This window comes from Lissotriton helveticus, chromosome 7, assembly GCF_964261635.1.
Source record: "Lissotriton helveticus chromosome 7, aLisHel1.1, whole genome shotgun sequence".
Taxonomy (NCBI): Eukaryota; Metazoa; Chordata; class Amphibia; order Caudata; family Salamandridae; genus Lissotriton; species Lissotriton helveticus.
The window spans coordinates 713,825,395-713,850,456 of NC_136068.1; the positions used below are offsets into that span (position 1 = coordinate 713,825,395).

General features: G+C 43.4%; 1 protein-coding gene across 2 annotated transcripts in view; it reads left to right on the forward strand.

Annotated features, from left to right (window-relative positions):
- DPYSL3 (dihydropyrimidinase like 3) overlaps positions 1-25,062 on the forward strand; it is a 375,973-nt gene that overhangs the window by 327,724 nt on the left and 23,187 nt on the right. For both annotated transcript variants that reach the window (XM_078653034.1, XM_078653035.1), the window contains exons 10-13: positions 4,728-4,869; positions 11,108-11,278; positions 16,659-16,838; positions 19,284-19,443. In XM_078653034.1, coding sequence (XP_078509160.1) covers positions 4,728-4,869; positions 11,108-11,278; positions 16,659-16,838; positions 19,284-19,443 — 653 coding nt within the window. The remainder of the gene's footprint in view (positions 1-4,727; positions 4,870-11,107; positions 11,279-16,658; positions 16,839-19,283; positions 19,444-25,062) is intronic.

Here is a 25,062-nt window from a genome sequence, read left to right on the forward strand (position 1 = left end):
GGCAGCACAGGGACGTGATAAGTACATATGGGACTAGTACCCATGAGTAGTAGTTGTAAGCCACTTACACCCACATATCCACATACCCACAAACATAAATCATAAAAAGTAAATATGGGCAAGAGCACACCCATAGAGCAACAATCTGCAATAAAATGTGTGTACAATGTTGAAATGGGAGCAACACTATCATACAAACAACTAGCATCGTAATAACAAAAAAAACACCAACACTGTACTTGATTGAACACAACTGGACCCAGAAGTGATACCACTCACTGCAACATTGCACAACAGTAGACACAGAAACGTGCACAGGAAATATGTACTGAGGAACTTAGCACCAAAAATTTCAATGCTAACTTGAAAACAGTGTGTGAACTCCTGAACAGCCAAGCACACAGAGGTAAAAAAACAGAGAACATTAAGTTGAAAAACGCCTCAACCACACTGTATGCATGGCAATCAATAAAACACACAACACAGAAAATGCATTTATGAATGACCAAAACTGGAGCAGAGCCAATGTGCAACAATGTAGCAAAGATGAGTAACTACAACCAGAAAGCTCCAGAAAGCTTCACAAAAGAAGAGTGAAGACAAGTTCTTTCCTACGCTTTGAATCTGCTGTAGAAGAGAATTCCTAAGACACTTGGACAAGATGATAACTAAGAAGCAAGTGAATATCACCCCAAAAAATTTTTTGATGCCAGGAAACAGCATTGAGATCAAAATAATTAATTTGTTGGTTCAAAGTACGCCGAGGGTTTAGAACATTAAAAGTCAGTACTTGACATAGCCTAGCAAACCTATGTTGCAAGCGGGATGGGCGAACATGCTGAACTGAGCACGATGCACAAATACCAATTGCGCAGCCTCGAACTTGGCAGACGCCAGCAAAGCCAAGACAGATGGACATGAAAGTGTGAGGATAATCATGGCTTACCCTCAAATGCCTTGACCTACACCATGCCTTAAGTCTTATTGTCGAAAACCGTAGAGCTGGTCGCAGCACACCGACAACCCCGGCAAAAACATCCTGGATAGTGGCAGCAAAAAAGAACAGCATAGCCCCGGGACTTGCATGTTAGCTGTACGGCCAAGATGGCGGCACGTACAAGAGAAAAGTGCTGAGTGGCTTGAGGCGCTGTGTACTAAACATAAATGCACAGCACGCGTTCCAGGCAGTGTAAAGTAGACGTCACTTGCAGTCTCGTGGACTACACACGCACCTCCTGCCCATGGCTCCAGAGTCCTTGCGGCAGTTGTCAAACAAGTAACCGTTGTGGATAATTTGCGCTAGCGTAACCGTGATTCGAAAAAAAAAATGTAATCGCCAGCCAAGATGCAGACCAAAAAACACGTACTCACGCAGTAATGTAACCCGCACACATATTTGATTCTTCTATATCACATGTCAGTTAGCTGTTGGTGTGACCGTCTGGGGTTTACACTGTTAGTTGTGCTGACCAAGATGCTTAAAACTAATTTGTTCCTGAGAACTCCATCCGGTGTGACCAAATCTGTTGGTTACTTCACAGTGAACGCTGTAATAACTTGGTTGGAAGGTCCTTTCCCCTGTGTACATAATCAGGCTCCATTAATTAAACGCGCCTTGGCCGAACACAGACTGTACTGTTGAAAATAAAATTCAACTAAGTAAACAGACATATGGGATACATTTAATTGTGTATGGATGATGAAGCACCCATTGGCAAGGCTGTCCATTAATGAGTTTGAGAGATCTACGATGCCCATCGCCAAAAATGTGTAGTAATGAAGTCCAGTAGACAAGAGGTAGTTTCAGTTGATTTATTAAGTCTTGGTTACAGGTTGTGAAGTTAATGTGAAGCAGCTCCACCAGGAGCCGTCCGCCTGCTGTTCAGCCCATACTCCAGCTGACACACTTCACCTCACAGGCACCCAACATTCCAACTATCAAACTATCATCACCACAGCAACATTCCATGCAGCACATTCACACTGGGCTGAACAACTATCGAGAAAGTAACAAGATAATTACAATTCAGGTTACTACGTAAACATGCAACAGCACCAAATTAAATGAATCATGGTTTGAATTAGTCAATTTAAATATGAAATGTTGCTTCTTAAAAAATAAAAAGAGCTGATCTTTGGAGGACCCTTTGTACCCTTAGCTCAGCTTGCTACAATCCAATTGCTCCAGCCAGCTGCTGCAAAAGCTTACCTGCTGCAGTCTGTCTGCCCTGGGTGTGTTTTTCCTTTCACCACAACATCTTTAGTTTTATCGCTCATACTGAGTTTTGAGCTTTGCTGCTGCCACTGATGCTGAGCACTGAAGGGGTATCAAGACTATTATGCAGCAGCCCACTTATAGCACTATTGCCCCACAGGATCACAAAGAGAATGAGTAATCATAGGTTTGCATGGCTGAGTCTACTGACCTGCACTCCATAGTGTAGATATGCACATGGGGAAGTGACGTTCCGACTCCTCTAGTGCAATCACCGCTCCCAGGGTCATGTCGTCTTTCTGGGATGATATATGCAAATCCTCTACTAGAATTAAATAGAGCTTTAACATCGTCAAACCCTAGCATCCACCTTGCAAGTCCAGCGTTGTCTTTTTCCATTAATCTATTCATCATCATCCTCAGCAACCATGGAATAACTGCTGTTTTTGCTTTAATATCTTTTAAAGGTAGAACAGAGGCATACAACCAATGACAAACGACACAACTTGTACACAGGCCAGTACATCTGAATGGCAGAAAACAGTGGTGTATAGCCTGTTACTTGAATGATTCCCCTCTAGAGCCTTCTATGAAATCGACCAGTTTGCGTGCAGGAGGAATATGCATTTTGATTCAAGAGTTAAAATTAGATGAGACTTGCTGGAGTTTCTGGTGCTTGTGTGGTCTTGTGATTCTGGTTGCTAAGTAGCATAAACCGCTTGGGACCCGAATAAGCCATGTGGATTTGTTAACATCTAGCCTTTTGGCATCAAAATTATAGTTCATGGAGCATACATCACTAAATCATTAAGTGTAGCTCACCACATATTTAGAAATTGATGTGAAGACACATGCCATGTGGTGTGTGGGAGTGAGAACCTTGCAATTACGCCTATTTCTATAAAACACATATAGACACACATACAAAACCCCACACACACTCACACTAAGGGGCATGTTTTTTAAAATAGTGGTGCGGCGTAGCGCAGCAAATCACCTTGCTGCACTGCCCTGCGTCACTTGGACTGGTATCTAGCCAATAGGTGCATCCTTGCCCTTTCCGTTTGCTCTGGCACCATTTTCGCAGTCTAGCGCCAATGCAGACACCCTTACACCATGTCACAAAGGTGCCTCCGCATGCAGGAATGTTTTTGTGCGGGAAGTGGCACCTTCCTGCACAAAAACAATCCTGAGAGTTTTTCTCCTCTTTCAACGTTTGCTGCAAAATGAGGAAATAATGAGGAGAAATATAGACATTTCTCCTCATTACGCCTCACCAGACGTAGGAATTTGTTGCATTCCCAGGTTTAAAAGACCATGTAGATCTAGAAATGCATAAAAAACATTAGAGTTGCATGGGAAGGCCCACTGCATCGCCCATGGAACGCCTCTCAGGCACAGAGTAAGGCACAGCAGTGGTTTGCGCTGCGTTGCCTTACTCCAGATTTTTGTAGCCATTTAAGGCCACGCAAAGTGGCTTTGCGTAGCTTCATAAATCTGACTTTGTGGTTTGAGTCATGTATTTACCACTTTGCGTGGTGCAAATGTAACGCCAGCCTCTCATAAGTATGCTCCTCAGAGTCAAACAATGGATGTCACCTCCAAAGACATATTGAGTAGCTAATTGTGGTTTCACTCTTTCTCTTACACGTGTACACATTAATACGGGTGTACTTGAGCACACACATGCACAAACAAAGCCATACATACAACACCCTCGCATACAGGTATCCATCCCTACTCTGTGAAGCAGGCAGATTCCCTCTATAACAATGTTTAGACATCTCTAACAGAGAGATGACATAGAGACAGTTATAAAGATGGGCACACACAAAGACAAGGACATTCTGAGAGAGCAAGCATCTGCTGGTAGAAACAACTAGACAGTGCATCGGAACAGAGACACAGAAAAAACATCTTGTGACAAAAATTCACACAGATTTGCCCCATATTCATTCTCATATATACCAAATATATGTACACTTAAGCACAAGCAGGCAAGATAACCTACTCATGAAATGTAACTGACACAGAAACCGAGTCAATCAACAGTAGTGCATGTGCACACGGACAGGTGAAGAGCGCACACACACACACACACACACACACACTCACTCTCTCTTTCTATCGCTCTCTCTCTCTCTCTTTACTGGTGGAATTTGTCTATTTACTTGTTTACCTATTCATAGTATACATTTTTGTAGCTGTGCTTTTTGTTCCAGTTCAAAGTGGGTGGCAATGCACACCGAATTATTTTGCTGCCTGCCGAGATGGCGAATTATCGGTTCTACATTCAAATTATTTTCTTTCCAACTGTAGAAAAATATTTATCGGCACTCTGTGATATTTAATGAAACCAAGTTTAGAACTTACCCGTGAAATTAAAAAATGGAAATAACCACTCGAAATAGCACAGACCTGTAAAGCTCAATGAGTTACAGAATAATAGACCTCAGGCTTAAGTGACGTCTCATATAGTCAACCCTGGCTCCCTCCACTTGTCTCTTAACAGTGGTGACCTGCAGGTGGTGGGAAGCGCACACTGCACCTTTAGCACTGCACAGAAGGCTATTGGAAAGGACAACTTCACCCTGATCCCTGAGGGCACCAATGGCATAGAGGAGCGCATGTCCGTCATCTGGGACAAGTCTGTGGTAAGTGGGCTAGAACTGTGGAATGTAGGTCTGCTTATAGTGCCCTGAAAGTGTGTTTTCATGATGCCGCTTGTTCTGTTGTGCTCATTTATTTCTAAATAAGGGTAATGTGAAAGGGCTTATCAATAAATGTTGTTCATTGTTTCTGCTTAATAAACACATTGATGGATCTATATACCACTTTCCTTCTTTCCATCTGCTTGAGAATCAAGTAAAACAATGTCTAGCTGTTGCCTTTCTTATTTCTATCTGCGAATATTTTTTCAAACTTCATTATTGTAATTTCCTACAAATGTGTAAATGTTTTTGTTTGCCCTACTTGTAGGTATTCTCATCTTGTTGCTATAGCATTATGCAAATTGGTATCGCATAAATAATTGTATTTTCTATAACTGAGGGAAAGGAAAAGAGCCAATAATGAAGACATAAACATTTGTCTTTCAAAAAAAGATTCTGGGAATAGCACTCTAATATTCTTTGGAAACTTGCAGATTCTCTACAATGTAAGTTAAATCTAAGGAATGAGCCATGAAAATACTGAAGTAAGGTAGGTCAATTAAAATATTGTCATAAATATTATTTGCTAATACCACAGTTCTAAAACAGAATACAATTGCATAAAAACTAGATCACCTAGTCACACAGAATGACAGAACCTCTCATATGCAGAAGACAAAGGAGCATGCTAGTCAGACTCTTTAAGAAGAAGAAAGATTATGTGAATAAATAAAATAAAAGAATAAATCATTGTTCACCCTGCATCTCACAAGTTCTAATTCTTGTGTGTCCAACACAATTGAGCTAATGACATGCCAATGTCCTCTCTCAGCAACTCAGACCACCACCTTCTATCTCATCTAGAGGCCTCTGGGGCAGAGCGAGATTTTACTCTATTCTCAGATCTCCTTGCCATCTTGTCCATCAACACACCCATTCCTCTCTCTTGCGAGACTTCAATTAAATGCAAGCTCAAAACAATAATATCATCTATCATGAAAAGCCCTGTCATTTTATAGGACAGAGTAATCTAAACCCCTCTCCCTTGCTATCGAAGCTAAATTATTATACATGAAAGATCTCTGGGATTACTGGCGGACCCCGTACCTTAGCATACACAGTTGAATGCTCTACATCTCAGCAGATGCAGTGCTTGTCTCTCAGAACTCTTGTTCTCTGTTTTTTGCTCATGTGCTCATCTATAAGATAAGACATGTATGTGCTGAATTCTTGTGTTATATCTAGGTGGTATTGCCTTGCCAGAAAGAATAACAAGGGAAATTGTTGTTTGACCTTGTCTATGGTGTTCAGACTAGATCACAGGAAAAGATATGAACGCAAAAACATTTTCAGGTTCCGTGGGAAAATATAATGTGGCATAAAAGCATAACCTATTTATGTAGAAACGTGTGAAAGGGAAAATGAGGCCTACAGCATGCACAGCTAGGCTAACATAAGGATAACTACAATATGCCATGCCGGAAACACACAACAACACCTCTGACAACCTCATTGACACACTCAACGTGAGACATTGAGTCACCCAGTAAACACACTCCTACGGCCACATCCTTGACCTCATCTTTCAACATCACCAACAATCCAATTCAAACCACCCGAACTCCTGGACTAGACCAACCACCTCACCACACCTATCTCCTTGTTCAGCTGCTGACCAACACACCAAAGTCAACCCAAAATAGAAGATCAAACCATCAGATCCTTCAAAGTCTTCTTTATCAACAACCAAATGCATGAACTCATCTCCCACACTGCCATGTCCACTTCCATTGCCTACGCTTTTTATGTGACTTCAACCCCAAACTGCATGAGCATCCACATTCCATCAAAAACACACGGGTACAAGCCAACACCTACAGCACATTTGTCCTCTAAAGAGGTTACTGGCAATAAACGCTGATTCACACACAGGAAAGAAAATAGAAAAAACGAAACTCCAGATTACCTCATGATACCAAAGTCTCTCCAAGCAATGCACAGGGAGTTCATTACATCAGCTAAAGTAAAGTACTATACCAATACCATCAATGAACCCAACAATAGAAGCAGAATATTTTCAAGGCAATCAAGCACTACACAAACCCACTGCCTGACCCACCTATATGAAATTCCAAAGACACATGTATTGTATCCAACCTCTGCTTCAGTACAAAAATATAGATCTGACAACACATCAACAGCACCAACCTTGCTGCTCTTCTTATGTTTGATCTTTCTTGTAGAATACCACAATGGGCATACTTATCTCCCTCAAATCCACTTCCCAAAAAGATGATATTTTACCTTTGTCCTTCATCATAGCTATCTCCTGTGCAGCTCTCTCACCCCTATTCCCCATTGTCAATGGCTGCCTCCCTCACACTAGGCATCTTCCCAAACGTTCTCAAGACAGGACAGATCCTCCCACTCCTAAAGACCTTGATTACTTTGACATCCACTGGCCCAATGTTCACCTACCCATCATCAGCAAGATTATTGGAAAGCCGCCTATGAGATCACACCAGTGCTAACCATCTGCTGCATGACTGCTGATCTGGGTTCATTGAAGACAGCTACCTTACACAATGCTCTCCTGACCGCAGATAAAGATCACCCCTGTTTCTAAATATGACTGGACCTTTCAGCTGCCTTTGACACAGTTGCTTATCCAACCCTTATCCACACCCCGGAGACCCAAAAGGGAGTCACTGGCAAAAACCAGTGGCGTATCTTAAGGGGAGTGTGTGGGGTGGAACAGTCCCTCCCAATGGGTAACATGCACAGCTGCCGGGCTGGTCGGATCAGCTCATCTGTTGCTTATTTCCCTGGCCACACAATAGGATGTCGTTGCAGGCCCTGTCTTAGGCCTTTTCGCAACATTGAAAACACACAATGTCCGCTGGTTGGGCAACTGTCACTGCGAACCAATGCGAAGCATTAGGGTCAACTGTTGCTGCATTGACCGTGATTCAGGCTGCTGAGCCTGCATGCTGCTACAAGGAGATGGGAGTAAGAAAGGTAGGCTCTTGTCTGCATCCAATTTAAGAAGTTCAAAACTGATATGCTCCGCTTAGTCATTCCTGCAACGCACAGAGCCAGCATTCAATTGGGTGTCTCCCTCTCCGAGGTCGCTGCTGCTTTTGACCAGCTGGAGCCTGCCTGCAGGTTCTTTGGAACAGGGAAGGTGCTATTGTTTTTCTCTCACAGATAAAGTATGACCACTAAAGCAGGCAAAAAAGTGTTAGTGTTAGTGTGCACCCTTCAGGGTGCATGTGTGCATGTGCATATCAGTGTGTTTGTGTATGCATGTGAGTGTGGGGCACAAGCATATCCATAAGTGTGTGCGCATGTGGGAGTGTGTACGTGAACGAGTGCACACATAAATGTGTGTGCACTTGAGAGTGAGTACAGTAATTTCACCTCTTGGTGACAGTCGAATCTGGGTAAGCCTACTCCGCCTTTCATCATTCTGAGGTCGATAAAATGAATAAAATTGAGGTAGGTAACAGTAAACTTCTTTCAAGATACCCAAAGGTGAACATGCTCTTTCATAAACATGTATATTATGTGTACATGTGAGTGTGTGTGTGCGTCAGTGTTGTGTCTGTATGTATGTGCACGAGTATCTTTGTTGGTTTGTCTTAGAATGACTGGAGAAGCACCCAGCATCTGAAACTGAGTGCATTGGCAAAAGCATTAGTTTGTCAGTCACAAATACCTAAATGAATGGCTTCTTCAATGTACATTTTATGTGCATTAGTAGAGTACCTGTGTATATGTCAAATGTAGGGGTTGCAAAATTCACATACTTTGCCTTTGCATAATCACATGATATTTTGAAATTATATGAAAGGCAAATCAACCATTTTGTGCTGCATTTTAGCACAAAATGCAACCCCTAGTCAAGTTTTAACACAAGGACACATTTTGCACTACAAAATAGTGCAAACAACCCAAAACATTGTCACATACTTGGATTACTGTGTGGTCTAGCATTTGTTTATTATTCAACTAGGTTTTGTACCATGTTATCACATAGGGGTGTGCAAAGTTGTTGTTGCCAGTGGATGATTCTATTTATATATACATTTACTAAAAATACTCCGTATTTTTCCAAGCTCTAAGCTAATTTCCCTAATTTTGCCTACCCCATTTCTTTTTTAGTTGGGTACACTGTGATGCTTGTGGGATATATTAGACCGACACCCCTCTAATATTATTGATTAAGCTACAGCCCTAGCAATATCCTTCACTGGCTCCCCTCTTAGCTATCCAACGATCATAAGTTTGTTCACATGGGCAGGTCCAGGTTGAAAATATCCCTATTACCTGCTGAGTACCCTGGTAATTCCACACTGTCTCCTGTCGTCTTCAACCTCTACATGGAGCCCCTTAGGGCTATACTCACCAATAACAATATTAAGATTCACCAGTGATGCACATCTCAACATGAAGGTCTCCTCAGCTCCAGACATCCAAAGCCTCAAAGACTGCCCAGTCCTCATCCAGACCTGGATGCCAAGCACCCACATGAAGCTCAACCCAACCGAGACAGAATTCCTGTTATTTCTCAAAAACAATAAACAAAAAATTGTGTAAACCTGGATCAGTCACATGAACCTTAACATCTTTTGATCCCCAACTTTCCCCGAATGTGAGGTTACTTGGAATTTCCTTGGACACTAACCTCACATAGAAGAACCATACTGCCAAAAATACAAAGGCAGACTAGTTCCAGCTCCTTTATAAAGAAAGTGAAACAGTTTCTTCCAGAAAGTGACTTCAGAACTGCTGCTCAATCTCTGGTACTCTTGCATTTAGAAAGTGGTAACACCTTCTCCATGCCCTCCTAGGCTCCACACTGACATCCTTTATATGCATCCTACATGTCACAACTCGTCTCATTCAGGGCCGGAAGGAATATCACCCCCACCCTGATGGAACTCCATTTTCTCTTCTTGTTGGCCTTCACCTTTTTCAAAACCAGCAGCACATACAAGGCCATCATTGGCATCATTCCCCTTATTTTGCGGACAACATCACCATCTCTTGTGGCTCTCAACACACCTTCAGTCAAACCACATTCAGAATGGAGGCTGAGCAGTGTAAAAAGGAAAAAAATAAGGCAGCAGGCCCTTTCCATCTGTGCACCCAGTATCTAGAACAACTTCCTTGTATCCACCACAACTCTGCTCCAATGCATGAGAAAGTTGAAGACACACTTTAAAGAACACTACATCACATTCAGTAGCAATCCACTATCCAGTTACCTCACCTGTCGCTCATTGACTCTATGCTTGCATTTGCCCTTTTTCATTGCCCTGCTATCTTTTTGATTAGGTTTGCACTATGTACATACCCCATACATGCATACTTACCCTTGAATCATTCAAAGTTGTTAAAACAGGTGGAGCTGAGCTGGGCTAATAATATCAGCTGTTGTTCACAACATTTAAAAGCAGCAAGTTAATGGCACGAGATATATTTTAAACATAATTTATTTCACACACATGCACTGGCTTAAAAAATAGTGATCTTTAGGAAAGTAATGTGATGGAATACATTTCATCAAACTCCAAAATTGAGTGGAGTTTTCATAATCTAATATGTGGCCACATCATATTTGATATCAGAATCAAATAACACCCACAAGAATCCTGGCCAGAAGACGTTTCATGAAGGTGATGTCACCTTCCTGCTCACTGCTGTATGAGATAAGGGTGAACCGTGGGTGGGGGGGTGACCCTTGAATAAAAGTCATTGGCTCAACTGCCTAAATCACTTCCTGTATAGCATATACAACTTCTGTGCTTTGTATGGATGGAGTGAAGGGTGGGTGTGGTTTTCAGTGCTTGAAACCCGAATGTTTGGGACAAATGTCGCTCTCATTTCCTACTATGTTATAAGATAAGCCTTTTATAGCTTGTAGATGTTTAAAACCTCATAACTAGGAACAGATATTTTTCACATTTAGAAAAAAATCAATTAGACAGAAAAAAGCAAACTATTAACTCCAAAAATGGAATTTCATGTCCTGTCCAAACTCTTCAAGAACAGAAGATTTGAATCCCTTATTAAAATGATTGGGCGATTTCATTCTCTTTACTACTCTCTGCCCAAACACCAGCTTCCATCCACTGCAAAAACCCATCCTTCCACCGATTATGTATGTACTCTTGGGTTATGAACCTGGTCACTGGGGAATTCCTGCTAAAAAATGTACTTTTTTTTATCTTGACAGGCAACTGGCAAGATGGATGAAAACCAGTTTGTGGCAGTGACGAGTACTAACGCGGCAAAAATCTTCAACCTGTACCCCCGGAAAGGGCGAATCGCTGTGGGATCCGACAGTGACTTAGTTATATGGGACTCAGATGCTGTGAAGATTGTATCAGCAAAAAGCCATCAATCAGTGAGTGGAATATTGTATGTGTGACAAAATTAAGAATTTGAACCCACTTAAGGGTGTAGTGATACTCTAGCCATGATTTCCAATGGCCATCCCATCTGTTAATTAGACGCATTCGAGCTGCACAGACCAGAATGCATTGCAGTGCAAACTTAATAAAAATTAAATGAGCTTCAAATAAAAACATAATTAAGGCCTTGGCCTTAATTATGAGGGTGGTGAGATTCAAGTAAAATGATGTGTGTTTTTTTTCAGATACAACATTAGCTCTGCTCTCATCTCTAAGTGCTGACAACTGGGGCCTCATTTATGAGGCTGTGCGTCACTTTTACGCCGCCGGTGCGTCACTTTTTGAGACGCACCAGTGGCGTAAAAAATGTGCCTTGTTGCGCCATATTTACAAAGTGACGCATCTAGGTAGATGCGTCCCTTTGTAAACCCATGCGCCACATTATACCTGTGCCAGGTATAATGTATGCAAGGGGGGCGTTTTGATGCAAGAAAGGGTCGTAGAAGTGACGCAGTGAAATCTATGTGATTTCACTGCGCCACTTCTAGGACACAAATGCGTCATACAGATACGTCAGAAATACTGACGTATCTGTAACTCCCTGCGCAATGATGCGTCATACTGTAAATATGACGCATCATTGGTGACGCAAGGAGGGCGCAGTGAAAAGTGACGCATCGCTGTTTTCACGCAGCGATGCGTCACTTTTCATAAATGAGGCCTCTGGTCTTTTTGGATGTGTATTCAGCAAGTTTTAATACATCACTCACTTGTGCATCATTTTTGGGCTTGAATCTTCATGTTCCACTTATAAACCTCACAGTTTCATCATGAAGTGTTCTTGGTCCACATAATTATCCAATGTCAAACCGAGGGCGAAATTTAAATGGATTTTTGAATCTACTGACTTCTGCAACTTTTATAGAATTTCAGGATCACTTTTGAGAGGGAGGGGGTTAATTTATGCCTCCACGAAGAATAGACATAGATTATTTGTCATTGTAACCACCAGAAGGCTGTGCTGATTGTGTACGTGTTTAGCACTACGTGTAAGCTCGAAAAGCCCTAGGCAGTTAATGCATTTTTCCATGTGTTTTAACTTGAATAATTAACATTGAATAATAACATTTTCATAAGGAAACATTCACTTATCTGCTATAGAGCTTATAACATAACGACCTTCTGATATCCTTACAGGGGTATAGGCATGGTAAAAAAAAGAATCCTGTGAGCAAAATGTCATAAAGCAGAGGCAAAGTAAAACAAGCATTTACAATGCAACGGTTTCGCCTTTGGAAAAGTTAGAGCTATTTGCAATGTAAATGACAATGCCATTTATTTATCTGTTTTCAAAACCAACACATAAATACAAATTGTCATTTACAATGCCAATAGCTTAAACTTTTCCAAAGGCGAAACTGTTGCATTGTAAATGCTTGTTAACAGTTCTGTCTGATATAGTGTCTCCAAACTCCTGTGCAAAAGACATGAGGATTGCAGCCTGAAGAGTTGTTGATTTCAATCCCAATTCCTGCAATTCTGACCATGCGACATTCCATTTAGGATGCTTTCTGGAGGTACGAGAAGCTTTCACCTCTGTGTGTAGGATGACAACTGTTAACATGGACATTGTTTCCAGTCATACATTTCAAACTCACAAATCATTGGCATTCAGTGTTTGTATGTTTAATTTGATAGAAGCAAACTAAGACTACAACACACAAAATGCTTACATCCCTGTACCAGTACACATCCCCTAAACCCTAAAATTAACCTTAGCTCAGTTTACCACTACTCTGCCCTTTATATGCTCTGTATACAACAGAATCAACCGTTTGTATTGTGCACCTGTTTAGAAGTAGATATGATGTAATCTAGGACTTGTAGGCTACCTCCAGAAGGACCAAAAACTGGGCTCGCCATGGCCCACGTAAATGTACCCCAGGCCCATGCTAGAGCCGGGCCTGAATATAATGCTGTTGGTTGGGCATTGCATGTTTTTTGTTGTTGTGTAATACATGACTGAGTGACACCTTCAGTCAGTTTACGCTCCTGCAAACACTGGTGAATTCACTTGATATTTAAATAGTTACGTGAACCGGCAACCACGGCAATTTGACATCGATGATTAACTCTTTTTCTGAGAACGTGGGCATTATTAAATTTAGGATATAGCATTACCAAACAGACCCGCCTCAGTGCCTGATCCGGCAGATATGGAAATAGCCTTTTTAGTTTTAAGAGCATTTGTAAGAAAAAACAGTGTAGTGAGCTAGTTTTCCGTTCTCTCGGTAACGCAGATTCCATCACTGTCAGCTTCAGGACTATTCGGTGTGGTGATCGCATATCGTATTTAGTGTTAATTACTCTCACAGTACACCTTTTTAAGAAATGTATTCAAGCAGGAATTGTAGGTGCCTAGTTCATTACACATTATATTGACTGCTGGAGAAAATGTGCAAGTCTGGTTGGGTCCGCGGCCATACCCGTCGACTGCAATTATACGGGGTCGATTTGGCAGCGCCTCTCGTTGGTTTTGACGCTGGTGGTGCAGTGGCGTTTCCGCGTGTTTGACATTCTGCACGCACGAGTCCATCAGCATGACTGGAATACTTATCTGGGAGGCTTATTACTGTGAATTATGACGCAGTACTAATGTGCTCAGAAATGAACCATTGCCTCGACAGTAGTTTTATCTTGTCTCTAGAAATTCTTTTGTCTCCCGTCACATAAGTATTCATGCCATGAAATTGGAGCTTTGAAATAACTCGTCTGGCTTTTTTTGATGCAAACGAAAGGCACCGTGGTGCTGCGGAACAGATGTGGTTTTGGTAAGGTAGGTTTTCTAATCAGAAGGTAATTTGAAGTCGTCTATGTAGCTGCTGTGCTAAGAAAAGACCTCGATGTTCAGAGTGTGTGTGGAATTTTCGAACTACGGTTCCGTTGATTATTTTTTTTTTTTTGCCAGGACGTCTCCATGTGTGAGGACGTGCACATGACACACTTTTTGATCACGAATTGAAACAAGAAACAACGGCACAAAAGGGGGGCAGAGGCTTACCTAAAAGCCTCGGTAGACGCTGCTCTGAAAGCACAGCATCCTGTAGGGATTCGGGGGCGTGCTCTCCCCTTCCCATTGTCTGGAAGGTAAAATTCCAGCCAATGGGAAGAGGAGAGGGCGTGACTTAAAAAAAGACACGGAAACGCCCCCGAATCGCGTCAACGCGGGCCCTGAACTCAGTGACGCTCCTCTCCTCCAATGGCTGGCCAGCATTTACGAGGCCAGCCAATGGAGAAGAGGTGCGTGTTCAGGCCCCCATACTACAAACAAAAGATTTCGGCTCCGCCCACCCACTGCTTACGCAGTGGGACGGTAGCCGAAACCTAAAAAAAGTGTTTGCTGTATAGGATATAGAGGAAGGTAGTATTTTAATATGCCTGCGTTCGTGAAGATATCGTAAAAAATGCCACCTACAAGATGGCACATACAAAACAACAGTTTTTTTATTACACCTACAGGTATATCGCATTAACTTGTGGGTATGTTTTAAAAAAATGTTAAGACGTGTTTTAGAGCATCATATGGGAACATTATTTCACTGCCAATAAATGCACCATATCTTTCAAATTGGAGACTTTTTAAAACATTTAAAAGAAAGATTATCGCAAAGTAAAAATCTATTTCTGCATGATGTTTGAGAAGTAGAATAGTTTTGCACCACACTTCAAACACACTAGCCATTGCTATGGAAATATAATCATTTAACAGAAAGAGAGGCCCACTAGGTACATTTCATTTTTACTACTGCATTTTAGACCAAGTCCCGGGTGGGCTACTGGGTCATGTTTTACGGTAGATGGTTAGGCTGTGTTTAGTGGCGGCCTGTAATGTGGATGAGTAGTGGGACCGGCACACATATGCACACTGTCTTCCATCCATCCACTTACAAAGGCACACACATACTCACACCCATCCTCATGCACACTCAATCACCTATATGAATTCACAAACATGCACACATACACTCACCATTCAAAAGCACATACACACTTTAACATCCATGCTCAGCATGCACACGCAGACACAGATGCACACATACACACATCATTCAATAAGCACTTACTGGGCCGCACCAATGACAGCGGGTGGCGGGAGGGAGAAGCAAAAAGGCCTCTTAGTTGCTGGAGGCTTCAGGGAGGAAACTTTGTCATGGGTCAGCCAATAAGAGGAGGACCTTTCCTAATGTGTTACAGAGTGGGGTGGGGTCAGTGAAACTTGCTGACCCCACCTCACTCTGTGATGGGGGGTTAGTGATAGACAGCTAGCTCTGGGCGCTGTAGGACTTAAACCTGAAGCACCAAGTTCTGACAGATCAGTGAAGCTCCTCCTCGTCATGAGAGTGAGGACCTTACTGCGGTTTTCCTTGCTGATGACATCAGTGCATTCTGGGATGTGAAACCTTCAGCCTGCTGAAGCTTTCCTCAGGCTGGAAGGCACATGTGCATTAGCGCAGGTAAAGTGCCTGGCGGCCAAACCCTGACAAGGTAAGTGTCTATCAACTGACAGACACCCCACCTGCAGCGGTGCCCACCTTAAACAAAGGGTGGTGGGACAGGTGGGGACATGCAGGAGGGCTCGCGTGGAGGTGGCTTAGAAATACATTATTTGTTTATAAAAAACACTTACCTTTAGCCGCTTGCCACCTCCAGTGTCGCATTCGTTGCCTCTCCTCTTCCTGGGTCCCAGCAGCTCCTGGGACCCAGACTCCCATCCAAACCCCGTGCTGCAGAGCAGAGCGGGTATTGGCCTGAGCAGGCAGGAAAGATGTCCTCGCAGACCAGGTAGTCTCAATGCAGCTGGGCTCGAGAAAACCTAAGTGCACATGTGTGTTTTGGTCGGCCTGTAACGGCTGACAAAAACATATTCGCACTTAGGGAGTGGAGTGCATGCCTCGGCTCCACCCCTCCCAACACCGCTGGCTAAAAGACAGCAAATAGAGAAAAGTAAACGACGCAAGAACATCGTTTTATTTTACATTTGCTGGCTCTGATCCAGGCAGTGGGCGATGCTCCTCCGCCATTGCGGAGGAGCCGCCACTGTTCACTTGACATATATTCATTATGCTTTGGAAAAGAGAGGCAGGGTGGTGCCCCTGCACCATTATTGATGGGCTCACTCTGCTCCCCTTCTTCCCTCAAGATGTTAATTCAATTTCCCCATCACCCAATACCTGTAATCGACTCCTCCCAGTGCTTGCAGCTTATGCAGAGTAAGTACAAAATTCATATGTGCTGGTTTCTGGCTTGGAGAAGCTGGCTTACAACAGAAATAAAAATGGAAAACCTTAAATCATTTTTCTCCTGTGTTTTTAGGCAGCAGAGTACAACATCTTTGAAGGAATGGAGTTGCGAGGGGCCCCCTTGGTGGTGATATCGCAAGGCAAGATTGTGTTGGAGGAGGGCAACCTTCATGCCACCCAAGGCAGTGGCCGCTTCATCCCCTGCGTCCCTTTCCCAGACTTTGTGTACAAGCGGATTAAGGCCAGGAGCAAGGTAAGCCTTGGAACCAAAAGTACACATTCAGTTGATGCATGGACTGTGCAATGCCATGTCTTCAGTGCTCTGACCTGCGGCATGAGCCTAACATCTCAGAGGCCATTTTGCCCATTAGTAACTCTGGGTATTTCACAGTCTGATGGTGCGTCATAAAAGCCGCTAGGGCAGTGGCAGTCAGTCACATCCCTTTCCGTAGCCCTACAGCCCTATCCATCTTTCAGGGACAATAGCCTATTTAAAGTTGTCTTTTTCTAAAAAGTTACTCTGCATTTAGTTGTGCTTGTAAGGCTGCTGGTCAGGTGCTCTTCGTGTGATATTAGCTACTCTTCAAACACGCCATAGTTTATATTTTCCTTCACGTGCACATGTCTGTTATTTTTCGAGCTCTTAAAAAGATGTGGCGCCATAAGCACTAAACAAAATAAACACTTGCTTCAGCCCTGTCAAGTACTAAGCATTGCAGGTTAGTTATATGCATTTTAGCGCTGGTGTCCGCATCAATGCACTATTGTCACGCCTTATCACGAAGCTAGATCATATGCGTCACGAGGCACTGCAGCACAGGGGTGGTTCTGTAACTAGAGGGTGAGCTGAGCCCAGAAGAGGTGGGCTGCTATAGAAATCTCATCAGGGGCCCGACTACTCTGTTTACTTGTATAAAATTGTTACAAAGAAACATTAAAACTGTGGCTGCCTCCAGGGCCGGCCTGTCCTTGTCTCATTAGCATATTTGAGCGGCGTACTGTTTCTGAGGCCCGCCACTGATTGTGCTCAGCTTGGGGAGCAACAAGAAGCCGCGCTCTGGTGCAGAAGCACAATGCAGCACACATAGAAACAGCAGAAACGAGCAGAAACTAATCATTTCTTCTGGTTTGGCAATGTTAAGACCAGGTTTTCCCTGGTTTTAATTTTGGCTCTGCCTCCTATTTATGCCACCCTGGTAAATAAGGGGCAGCGTCAAAATCAATGGGAGTTGTGGCGGAATGCCCACCGCAACACCCATTGCCCACCCCTTTTACGCTAAGTGAAGCATAAAAGGAGACCTTATTTACAAGGCAGTGCTAAGCCTCATTAAGTGACTTAACTGCACTCTGCCTTGTAATTAAGGCGAAGAACTTAACACCACAGGAATGTCACAAAAAGTGACGTTCGTGTGGAGTTAATCCCTTGTAAATATGCCCCACAGCACTTTAAAAGTCACACATAATAACACCGAAACCGGCAAAACTCTCACACGTAAACAAAATGAAAACCTGGCAGCTACAGTGCGTGCATGAGCTTTGCTGCAGCTTCTGTGGCTCCGTGGTAAGGAGTGCAACTGCGACACCTAGTGGCCAGTTTTAGCATCTGCAGTGCAGGGAAAGTCACTTTCCAAACACTACAGCATCCTTTCAGTGACAAGTGTGTTGTATACACCTTTGATGGAAAGAGAGCAAGAAAGTTAGGTCACAGTTATTTGGTTTTAGGCACTATATCATGCATATCCAAACTATATATAATACAGGGGGCGGATTTCATGGTTGTTGCCTTCACTATCTGTGAAAAGCAGTCATTCCACCTCAGCAGCTTCAACTCGATTACGCTGTGCTAAGGAGTAGGTTGTGTTGAGTTTGGAGCCCCACATCTATGTCTGCGTAAAGTAAAACACATCTATTAAAAGCTGCAGAAAAATGCTATTAAATTTAACATGCACATTAAAGTTTCAAAATTCAATGAGAGGCAGCTAATAAACCATGGGATTTATTTACAAGAAAGTAACACAGCGTGGTGCCGCAAGCCATTTGGCTGTGCCATACTTCGTTACTTTCAAAGCACAGGGATGCATCATATTTACAACAATATGATAGATTCCTGAGCTCTCCCCTGTGCTGGTGCACAATTGGCTGCCATGCACCAACGCAGGCACCCTTACACCATGGTGCAAGGATGCCTGCGTTGCAGGGATGACTGTTTTTGTTCAGGAAGGGACACCTTCCTGCACAAAACCATTTACGAGAGATGTTTTCACGAGTAGAAATAAAAGTACTTCTCCTCATTGGGCCCCTTTATGCCTGCCCTGTGAAGGGAGAGGATTCTGACACATTCCCAGGTTTATGAAACGTTGTAAATCTGGGTATGTGGCAGAATCCTTAGGTGTTGCGTGGGAACACCCACAGCAACACCCATGGCACGCCCCTTTCGCGCAAAGTGCTGCATGAAAATGGGCCACATATACAAGGCCATAATAAACCACGCAGGGTGGCTTTACGTGGCCCTGTAAATTTAGAGCATCACACTGCGCCGACGGTATGTCAAAAAAGTGACGCACCGGCAGCGCAAGAGGCTTTTAAATATCCCCCCATATTCTTACGTTTTCCATTGGGACACTACTGTAAAATAGTTTTCACATGTGCACCAGTATGATTCTTTTGCTTGCCTTAAATCTGATGTCTCTTGTTGCAGTTGGCAGAGCTCCGTGCCGTGCCAAGGGGGATGTACGATGGACCAGTCTTCGACCTAGCCACGTCCAAAGGAGGGACGCCGGCTGGTTCCACCAAGGGATCCCCAACCCGACAGACTCCCCCAGTTCGAAACCTCCACCACTCCGCCTTCAGCCTTGCTGGTGAGTATGGCACGACACATTGATGTTACATTGCTTGTAAAACTGCTTTCTATCGGTCTAATTGGATTTTTTGTGCACACAAGGAAAATATTTTTTCTTACGAAAAAACACTCTTCTCCTGCTCTGGTTTACATTTTCGGGATATCACCAGCCTATTTTCGACATGGAAATAGGTTTACTCTTAACATCGACATGCGTAAATCAGTGACTGTTTCCAGGAAAAAAAATCAAATCAAGATTTCTTTTTTTAAACAAACAAGTACCTTCATTGTGGTTGTAGATAGACTTTTCATAGCATCCTCACCGCCCTTTCCCTGTTCTTCAGAGCAGGTTAAATACATGTGTTTATCAGATGTGATTAATTCACTAATGCACTTGTTGATCAAACTCTTTAAGTATCTAAATTTAACTTCTGTAACCGAGGGCTTTTTTGAATCGGGCCTTTGAATTGGGCCCACAGAGAAGAAAAAAGGAGATCAAAGTTTAAGAAAAATAAGTTGGAGTATGAAAGGAGAGGTAAAGATAGAAGATGTAAGAAATAATGAAAATGAAAAATGAAAGATGAAGGACCATGAAATTAGAGCAAGAGGATGATGGCAGGAAATAAACAGAAAGGGAGAGGAGGACGAAAGCAAAAGTAAAAAAGAAAGAACAAGAGGCATATGGAAATCTACAGTAAGTGTTAAAGAAAGGAGAATGGGAAGAAAGAAAGAAGAAGGCAGGAAGACTGTGATTAAAAGGCAAGGAAGAATGAAGCAAAGAGAGGATAGTGATGGGAAGCATTACACATAAGAGTGAGCTGTGTGGCAGAAACTGTTAAGGGTGTTAAGAGTGAAGGTAGAGAGAAGTATAAAAAATAACGGATTCCTGCAGAAGAAAGTGGGATCAGAAAAGTGACCGAAATAGAAAGATGGATCTGATCTATGTGAGAGAGGTGACGTTTGAGGTGACACTGGTAAAAAATGAGGTGGGTTTCTAGATTATACAGTGGTCTTGGTAAAATGTGGCCATCTTTAGAGTATTGTGGTCATTCTAGGCAATATTATGGCCCTCCTTGGTATACTATGGGTATTCCAAGTATCATGCATCATTTACCCTTTTAGGGCCTCATCTACAAGAAAATGACACAGTAACGTAAGCCATTTAGCTGCACCATGCTTCGTGATTTTCAAAGCACAAGGATACGTTGTACCAACAACAACAGGATGCATCCATGTACTTTCCCCTGCACTAGTGCACAATTCTCTGCCATGCGCCAGTGCAGGCACCCTTGCATTATTTTGTAAGGGTCCCTGTGATGCGGGGAAGATTGTATTTATACAGGAAGGGACACCTTACTTCACAAAAACAATCATTAATGGCATTTTCATCTTTCTATGCGTGCAGCAGGATGCAGCTCTCATTGAAAGAGGAAAACACAAGGAGAAATTCAAGTATTTCTCCTAGTTGCAACATACCTATGCCTCCCCTGGGAAGGCGTAGGATTCTGATGCATTCACAGCTTTACAAATTGTTGTACATATTGGTCTGCGTCAAGTTCCATGCATGTTACTTGGGAACACCCACAGCAACACCCATGGAACCCCCATTTTACACAGAGTAATGCATGAAAGGGGTCCATACTTACAAGGACTTGAAAAGTCACACAGGGTCACTTTTATGTGGCCTTGTAAATATGGGCAGGCAAACTGCGCTGCCGGTGCATCCAAAAAAAGTGGCACACCAGCAGTGCAATAGGCTTGTAAATAAGACCTTGCATACATTTCTGGTTATATAGACATTTTGTATGCTGCGACGTAAGAAGATATTTTTGTGGGGGCAAAGTTCTTTTTAGTCAACAAGACTTCTGCAAAGGGTATAACACATTGCAAATTGTATAGGACTTCCCGCATGTTTGATCATCTAGTACCGATTCAGTTTCTGATTTTGGAAAGTCCCCTTGCCCCCATTACGCCTTGCGAGTCATGTCCATTTTAACAAAACCCAACAATGGGGGAAGCCCCCAAACACTTTACATCAGCAGGAAAAGAAAAACGGAAACCCCCTTCCTAACCCGCCCTTCCCTGGTGGTGGTGGTGTAACATTGGAAGAACGTGTGTGAACACTCAGGTTTGAGCTGTAAAGAGGTGCAGCACCTTTCTCATTGATATTGGGCCTTCCTTAACAAATTGGGGCACTAAAAACGGGTTGGAGGTTCGTTAGCCTAAAACTGAAAGAGGTGCACAGCTCTGACAGAAGGGGGACATACTGCCAAGGGGAGACCGTGGGATAGGAAAGTAATCAATTGGCCCCATTTGTATTAAAAGTTGTTGTATTCGCCCCTGAAGATGCCCGCCATCCATTCCATGGTGAGGATGTTCCAAAGACGTGAGTGCCAGAGCGATATCGCAGAGGCCTCCTTCTTTTTCCATGCTGCTGCGATAGTGCTTTTGGCCGCCCTAAGGCACGCCCACTAGATAGCTTTGTCCGCCCTCGTCTGGTTTTCAAGATCAGGGTCTCTAACTCTATTGAGGTTGGAATGGGGTAACCCAGCATATCTTTAATATATGATAAAATCTCGTCCCAAAAGATTCGAAATGCGGGGCAATCCCACCAAATGTGATGAAAATCCCCAAGAAGGCCTCATCCACACCAGCATAACTCAGAAGTGTCTGGGAATATCTTTTTGAGCTTGGAAGGGTATAAATACCAATCAAGCAGGGTCTTGTAATGGGCTGCTCTCAAGGACACTGAATGATTATGTTTGGATATGACTGCCCATATATGACGCCAGTCCTGTTCTGCAATGTACCTCCCCACTAATTGTTCCTAAAACGATTGATAGCGTGTACGTGGAGCATGAATTGTTGATAATAGCATTGAGTAAAGTGCAAAGATCGCCCCTTTGACTGAGCCCGCACTCCGCATCCATTGTTCTATCTGTGTACGCTCTCTGGTGGCTGCTTCTCTCATCTGTGGCTAGGAAGCCCAGTGTTTGAGTTAGAGATAGTGATAGTGCTCACTATTCGGAACATGGAATTCCTGTTGGCAGCTCGCAAAAGTTAGTACCTCAAAATTGTGGAATAGGTCGGAGACCCTCAAGCATCCTCCCTCCCACCACCCGTCAAATGGACCTTCCCGCACTGCAGGGGTAAAATCTGGGTTGGAATGAATGGGAGTTTATGGTGAGGGGGAGGTAGTCCACCTTTCATCTTTCATGACTTCGCCCCAGACCTTAAGAGTACTGCGTGTTGTGGTGCTGATGTAAGCGTTGGCCGGCCTGCCCTTATTCGGTTTCCAGAGCACATCCCATATCGTCCTTCCCACTATAGCCCTATCCATGTGGAGCCAGTGTTTGTCGGACTCTCCCATGGACCATTCCACCATCACTCTTAGTGGTGCCACTTTGTAATATAGTGCAAAGTCCGGGAGAGCAACACCCCCCTTCTTCTTGATTCGTCGTAAGACATGGAATAGAATCCGTGCCCTGCCCCCTTGCCAGATGAATTTAGTGGAGCGAAGCCGTGGTAGTAACTCACGGTCTAAGTCGACTGGGAGTGCCTGGAATAGGTAGAGGAGCTTGGGGAGCAATGTCATTTTAATGGCATGTATCTGCTCAAGCCGGGAAATCAATAACAGCTTCCAGCGTTTAAGCTCTTGCTGGACCTGAGATAGTAAAGTGGGATAGTTCGCTTTATACAGGTCTGCGATGTTTGGAGTGAGTTAAATGCCTAAGTATTGCAGAGAGCTTTTGGCCCATTGGAGGGAGGTTTGCCCTCGGAGTTGCTGAGCCTCCCTTTCAGAGACTGTAAGATTCAGAATGTAGGATTTGAACAAATTACCCTTAAAACCCGCCCCCCCTTCGAATATACCCATTTCTGTTTGTAGTGCCTGAGCAAGGGACCGGGATGCGTGAGTGTCATCAGAATATCGTCTGCGAAGAGTGAGGCCTTGTGCTCTGTACCCCCAAAGTGGATGCCCTTAATCCTTGGGTTCGCTGTAAATCAGGCATCCAAGGGTTCAATGCTGAGTGCAAATAAGAGGGGGGAAAGAAGTAAGGAAGAAAAACGACCAATCCACCCTGTCAAAGGCTTTCTCTGCATCTAGCCCCACCAATATCGCTGGGATTTTAAATTTGGAGACCTTTTCAATCAGGTGTATTGTCTGCCAGATGTCAGTGCATCGTCTGCCTTTTATGAAGCCGGATTGATCAGAGTGGATTAGTGTAGGCATCAAGGGCTAGATGTAGGTAAATAATTTTTACTGATTCTAAAATACCGAAATTTACCGATTCGGTATTTTAGAATCGGTAAATCTGATGTAGGTAAATATTCTGTATTTTTTACCGAATCGGTAAGATTCGGTAATTACCGAATCGGTATTTACCGATTCGGTAAATACCGAATAATTCAAGGGTGGCAGGGTGCCACTTTGACACCCTGTTGCACCCCTGATTAGGGCTTGTGTGCCATGTGGCACACATACATGCCCTAAGGGATGTATGTGTGCCACATGGCACAGGTGTACATGCACAGATTTGCATATACACAGGTATTCGTTATTTACCACCAACTAATAGTTGGTGGTAAATAACGAATCCTTAAAGCCCTGTGACACTGTGTACAGTGCCACCTACATCTTAAAATACAGATTCGGTAATTTTACCGCATCGGTAATTTTACAGAATCGGTAAATTTACAGATTCGGTAATTTTCCAGATTCGGTAAAATTACCGAATCTGTATTTTAAGATGCCCTACATCTCAGTATCCAAATACCGGTCGGTAACGGCCGGAAATTGGTATTTTCGGTCGTTACCAACCGGTATTTGGATACCTACATCTGGACCCAAATTCTCTATGCGTGAAGCCAATATTGCAGAGAAGATTTTGCCGTCTAAGTTTAACAGTGCTATGGGCCTGTATGAGGCGCAATTCTGGTGGGTTTTTTGGGGATGACAGTGACCATGGCCACAGCCATAGAGGTCGACACCGCGGAGTCATCCGCTATAGCATTTAATAATGCTGTAAGGAGAGGGAGGAGCTGTGCCGTGTATATTTTTGTAGAAGTGTACCGTCAAGCCATCAGGGCCATGGGTGTTGTGGAGTTTAAGCTTTGTGATTGCCTGTCTTACTTTGTCGGTCGTGGTGGGTTTGTTTAATTGATAGCTCTCAGCTGGTGAAATGTGGGGAGAGCTAAAGAGTCTAGGTATTGCTTTTGCCCCACTGTGTCGGAAGGTGAACCAGTGTAAAGGTCCATATAGACCTGTCAAAAGATGTGGGCCTTGGACTCGTCTGAGTGAGTCAATGCACCATTCAAATCTTGTATGCCCCCAATATATTACCGCTCTTTTTTCTCGCATAGCTGTCGTGCTAAGTGGGAGCCCACTCCCCCCCGCTCGTAGGATATCTGCCTGAGTCTCAGCAATGTACATTCTGCCCTATTTGTATAAATCGCCTCGATTTTCCCCTTCAGAGAACTTAGTTGGTGCGCCAGCACACGTGAGGGTGCAGTCTTATGGGCCTTATCTACCTTCTCCAGTTCCACCTCTAACTCTTCTCGTTCCTTAGCCCTTCGCTTATTTAGTGTGGATACATTTGCCCCTGATGACTGTTTTTAAAGCATCCCAATTATTCTGAGG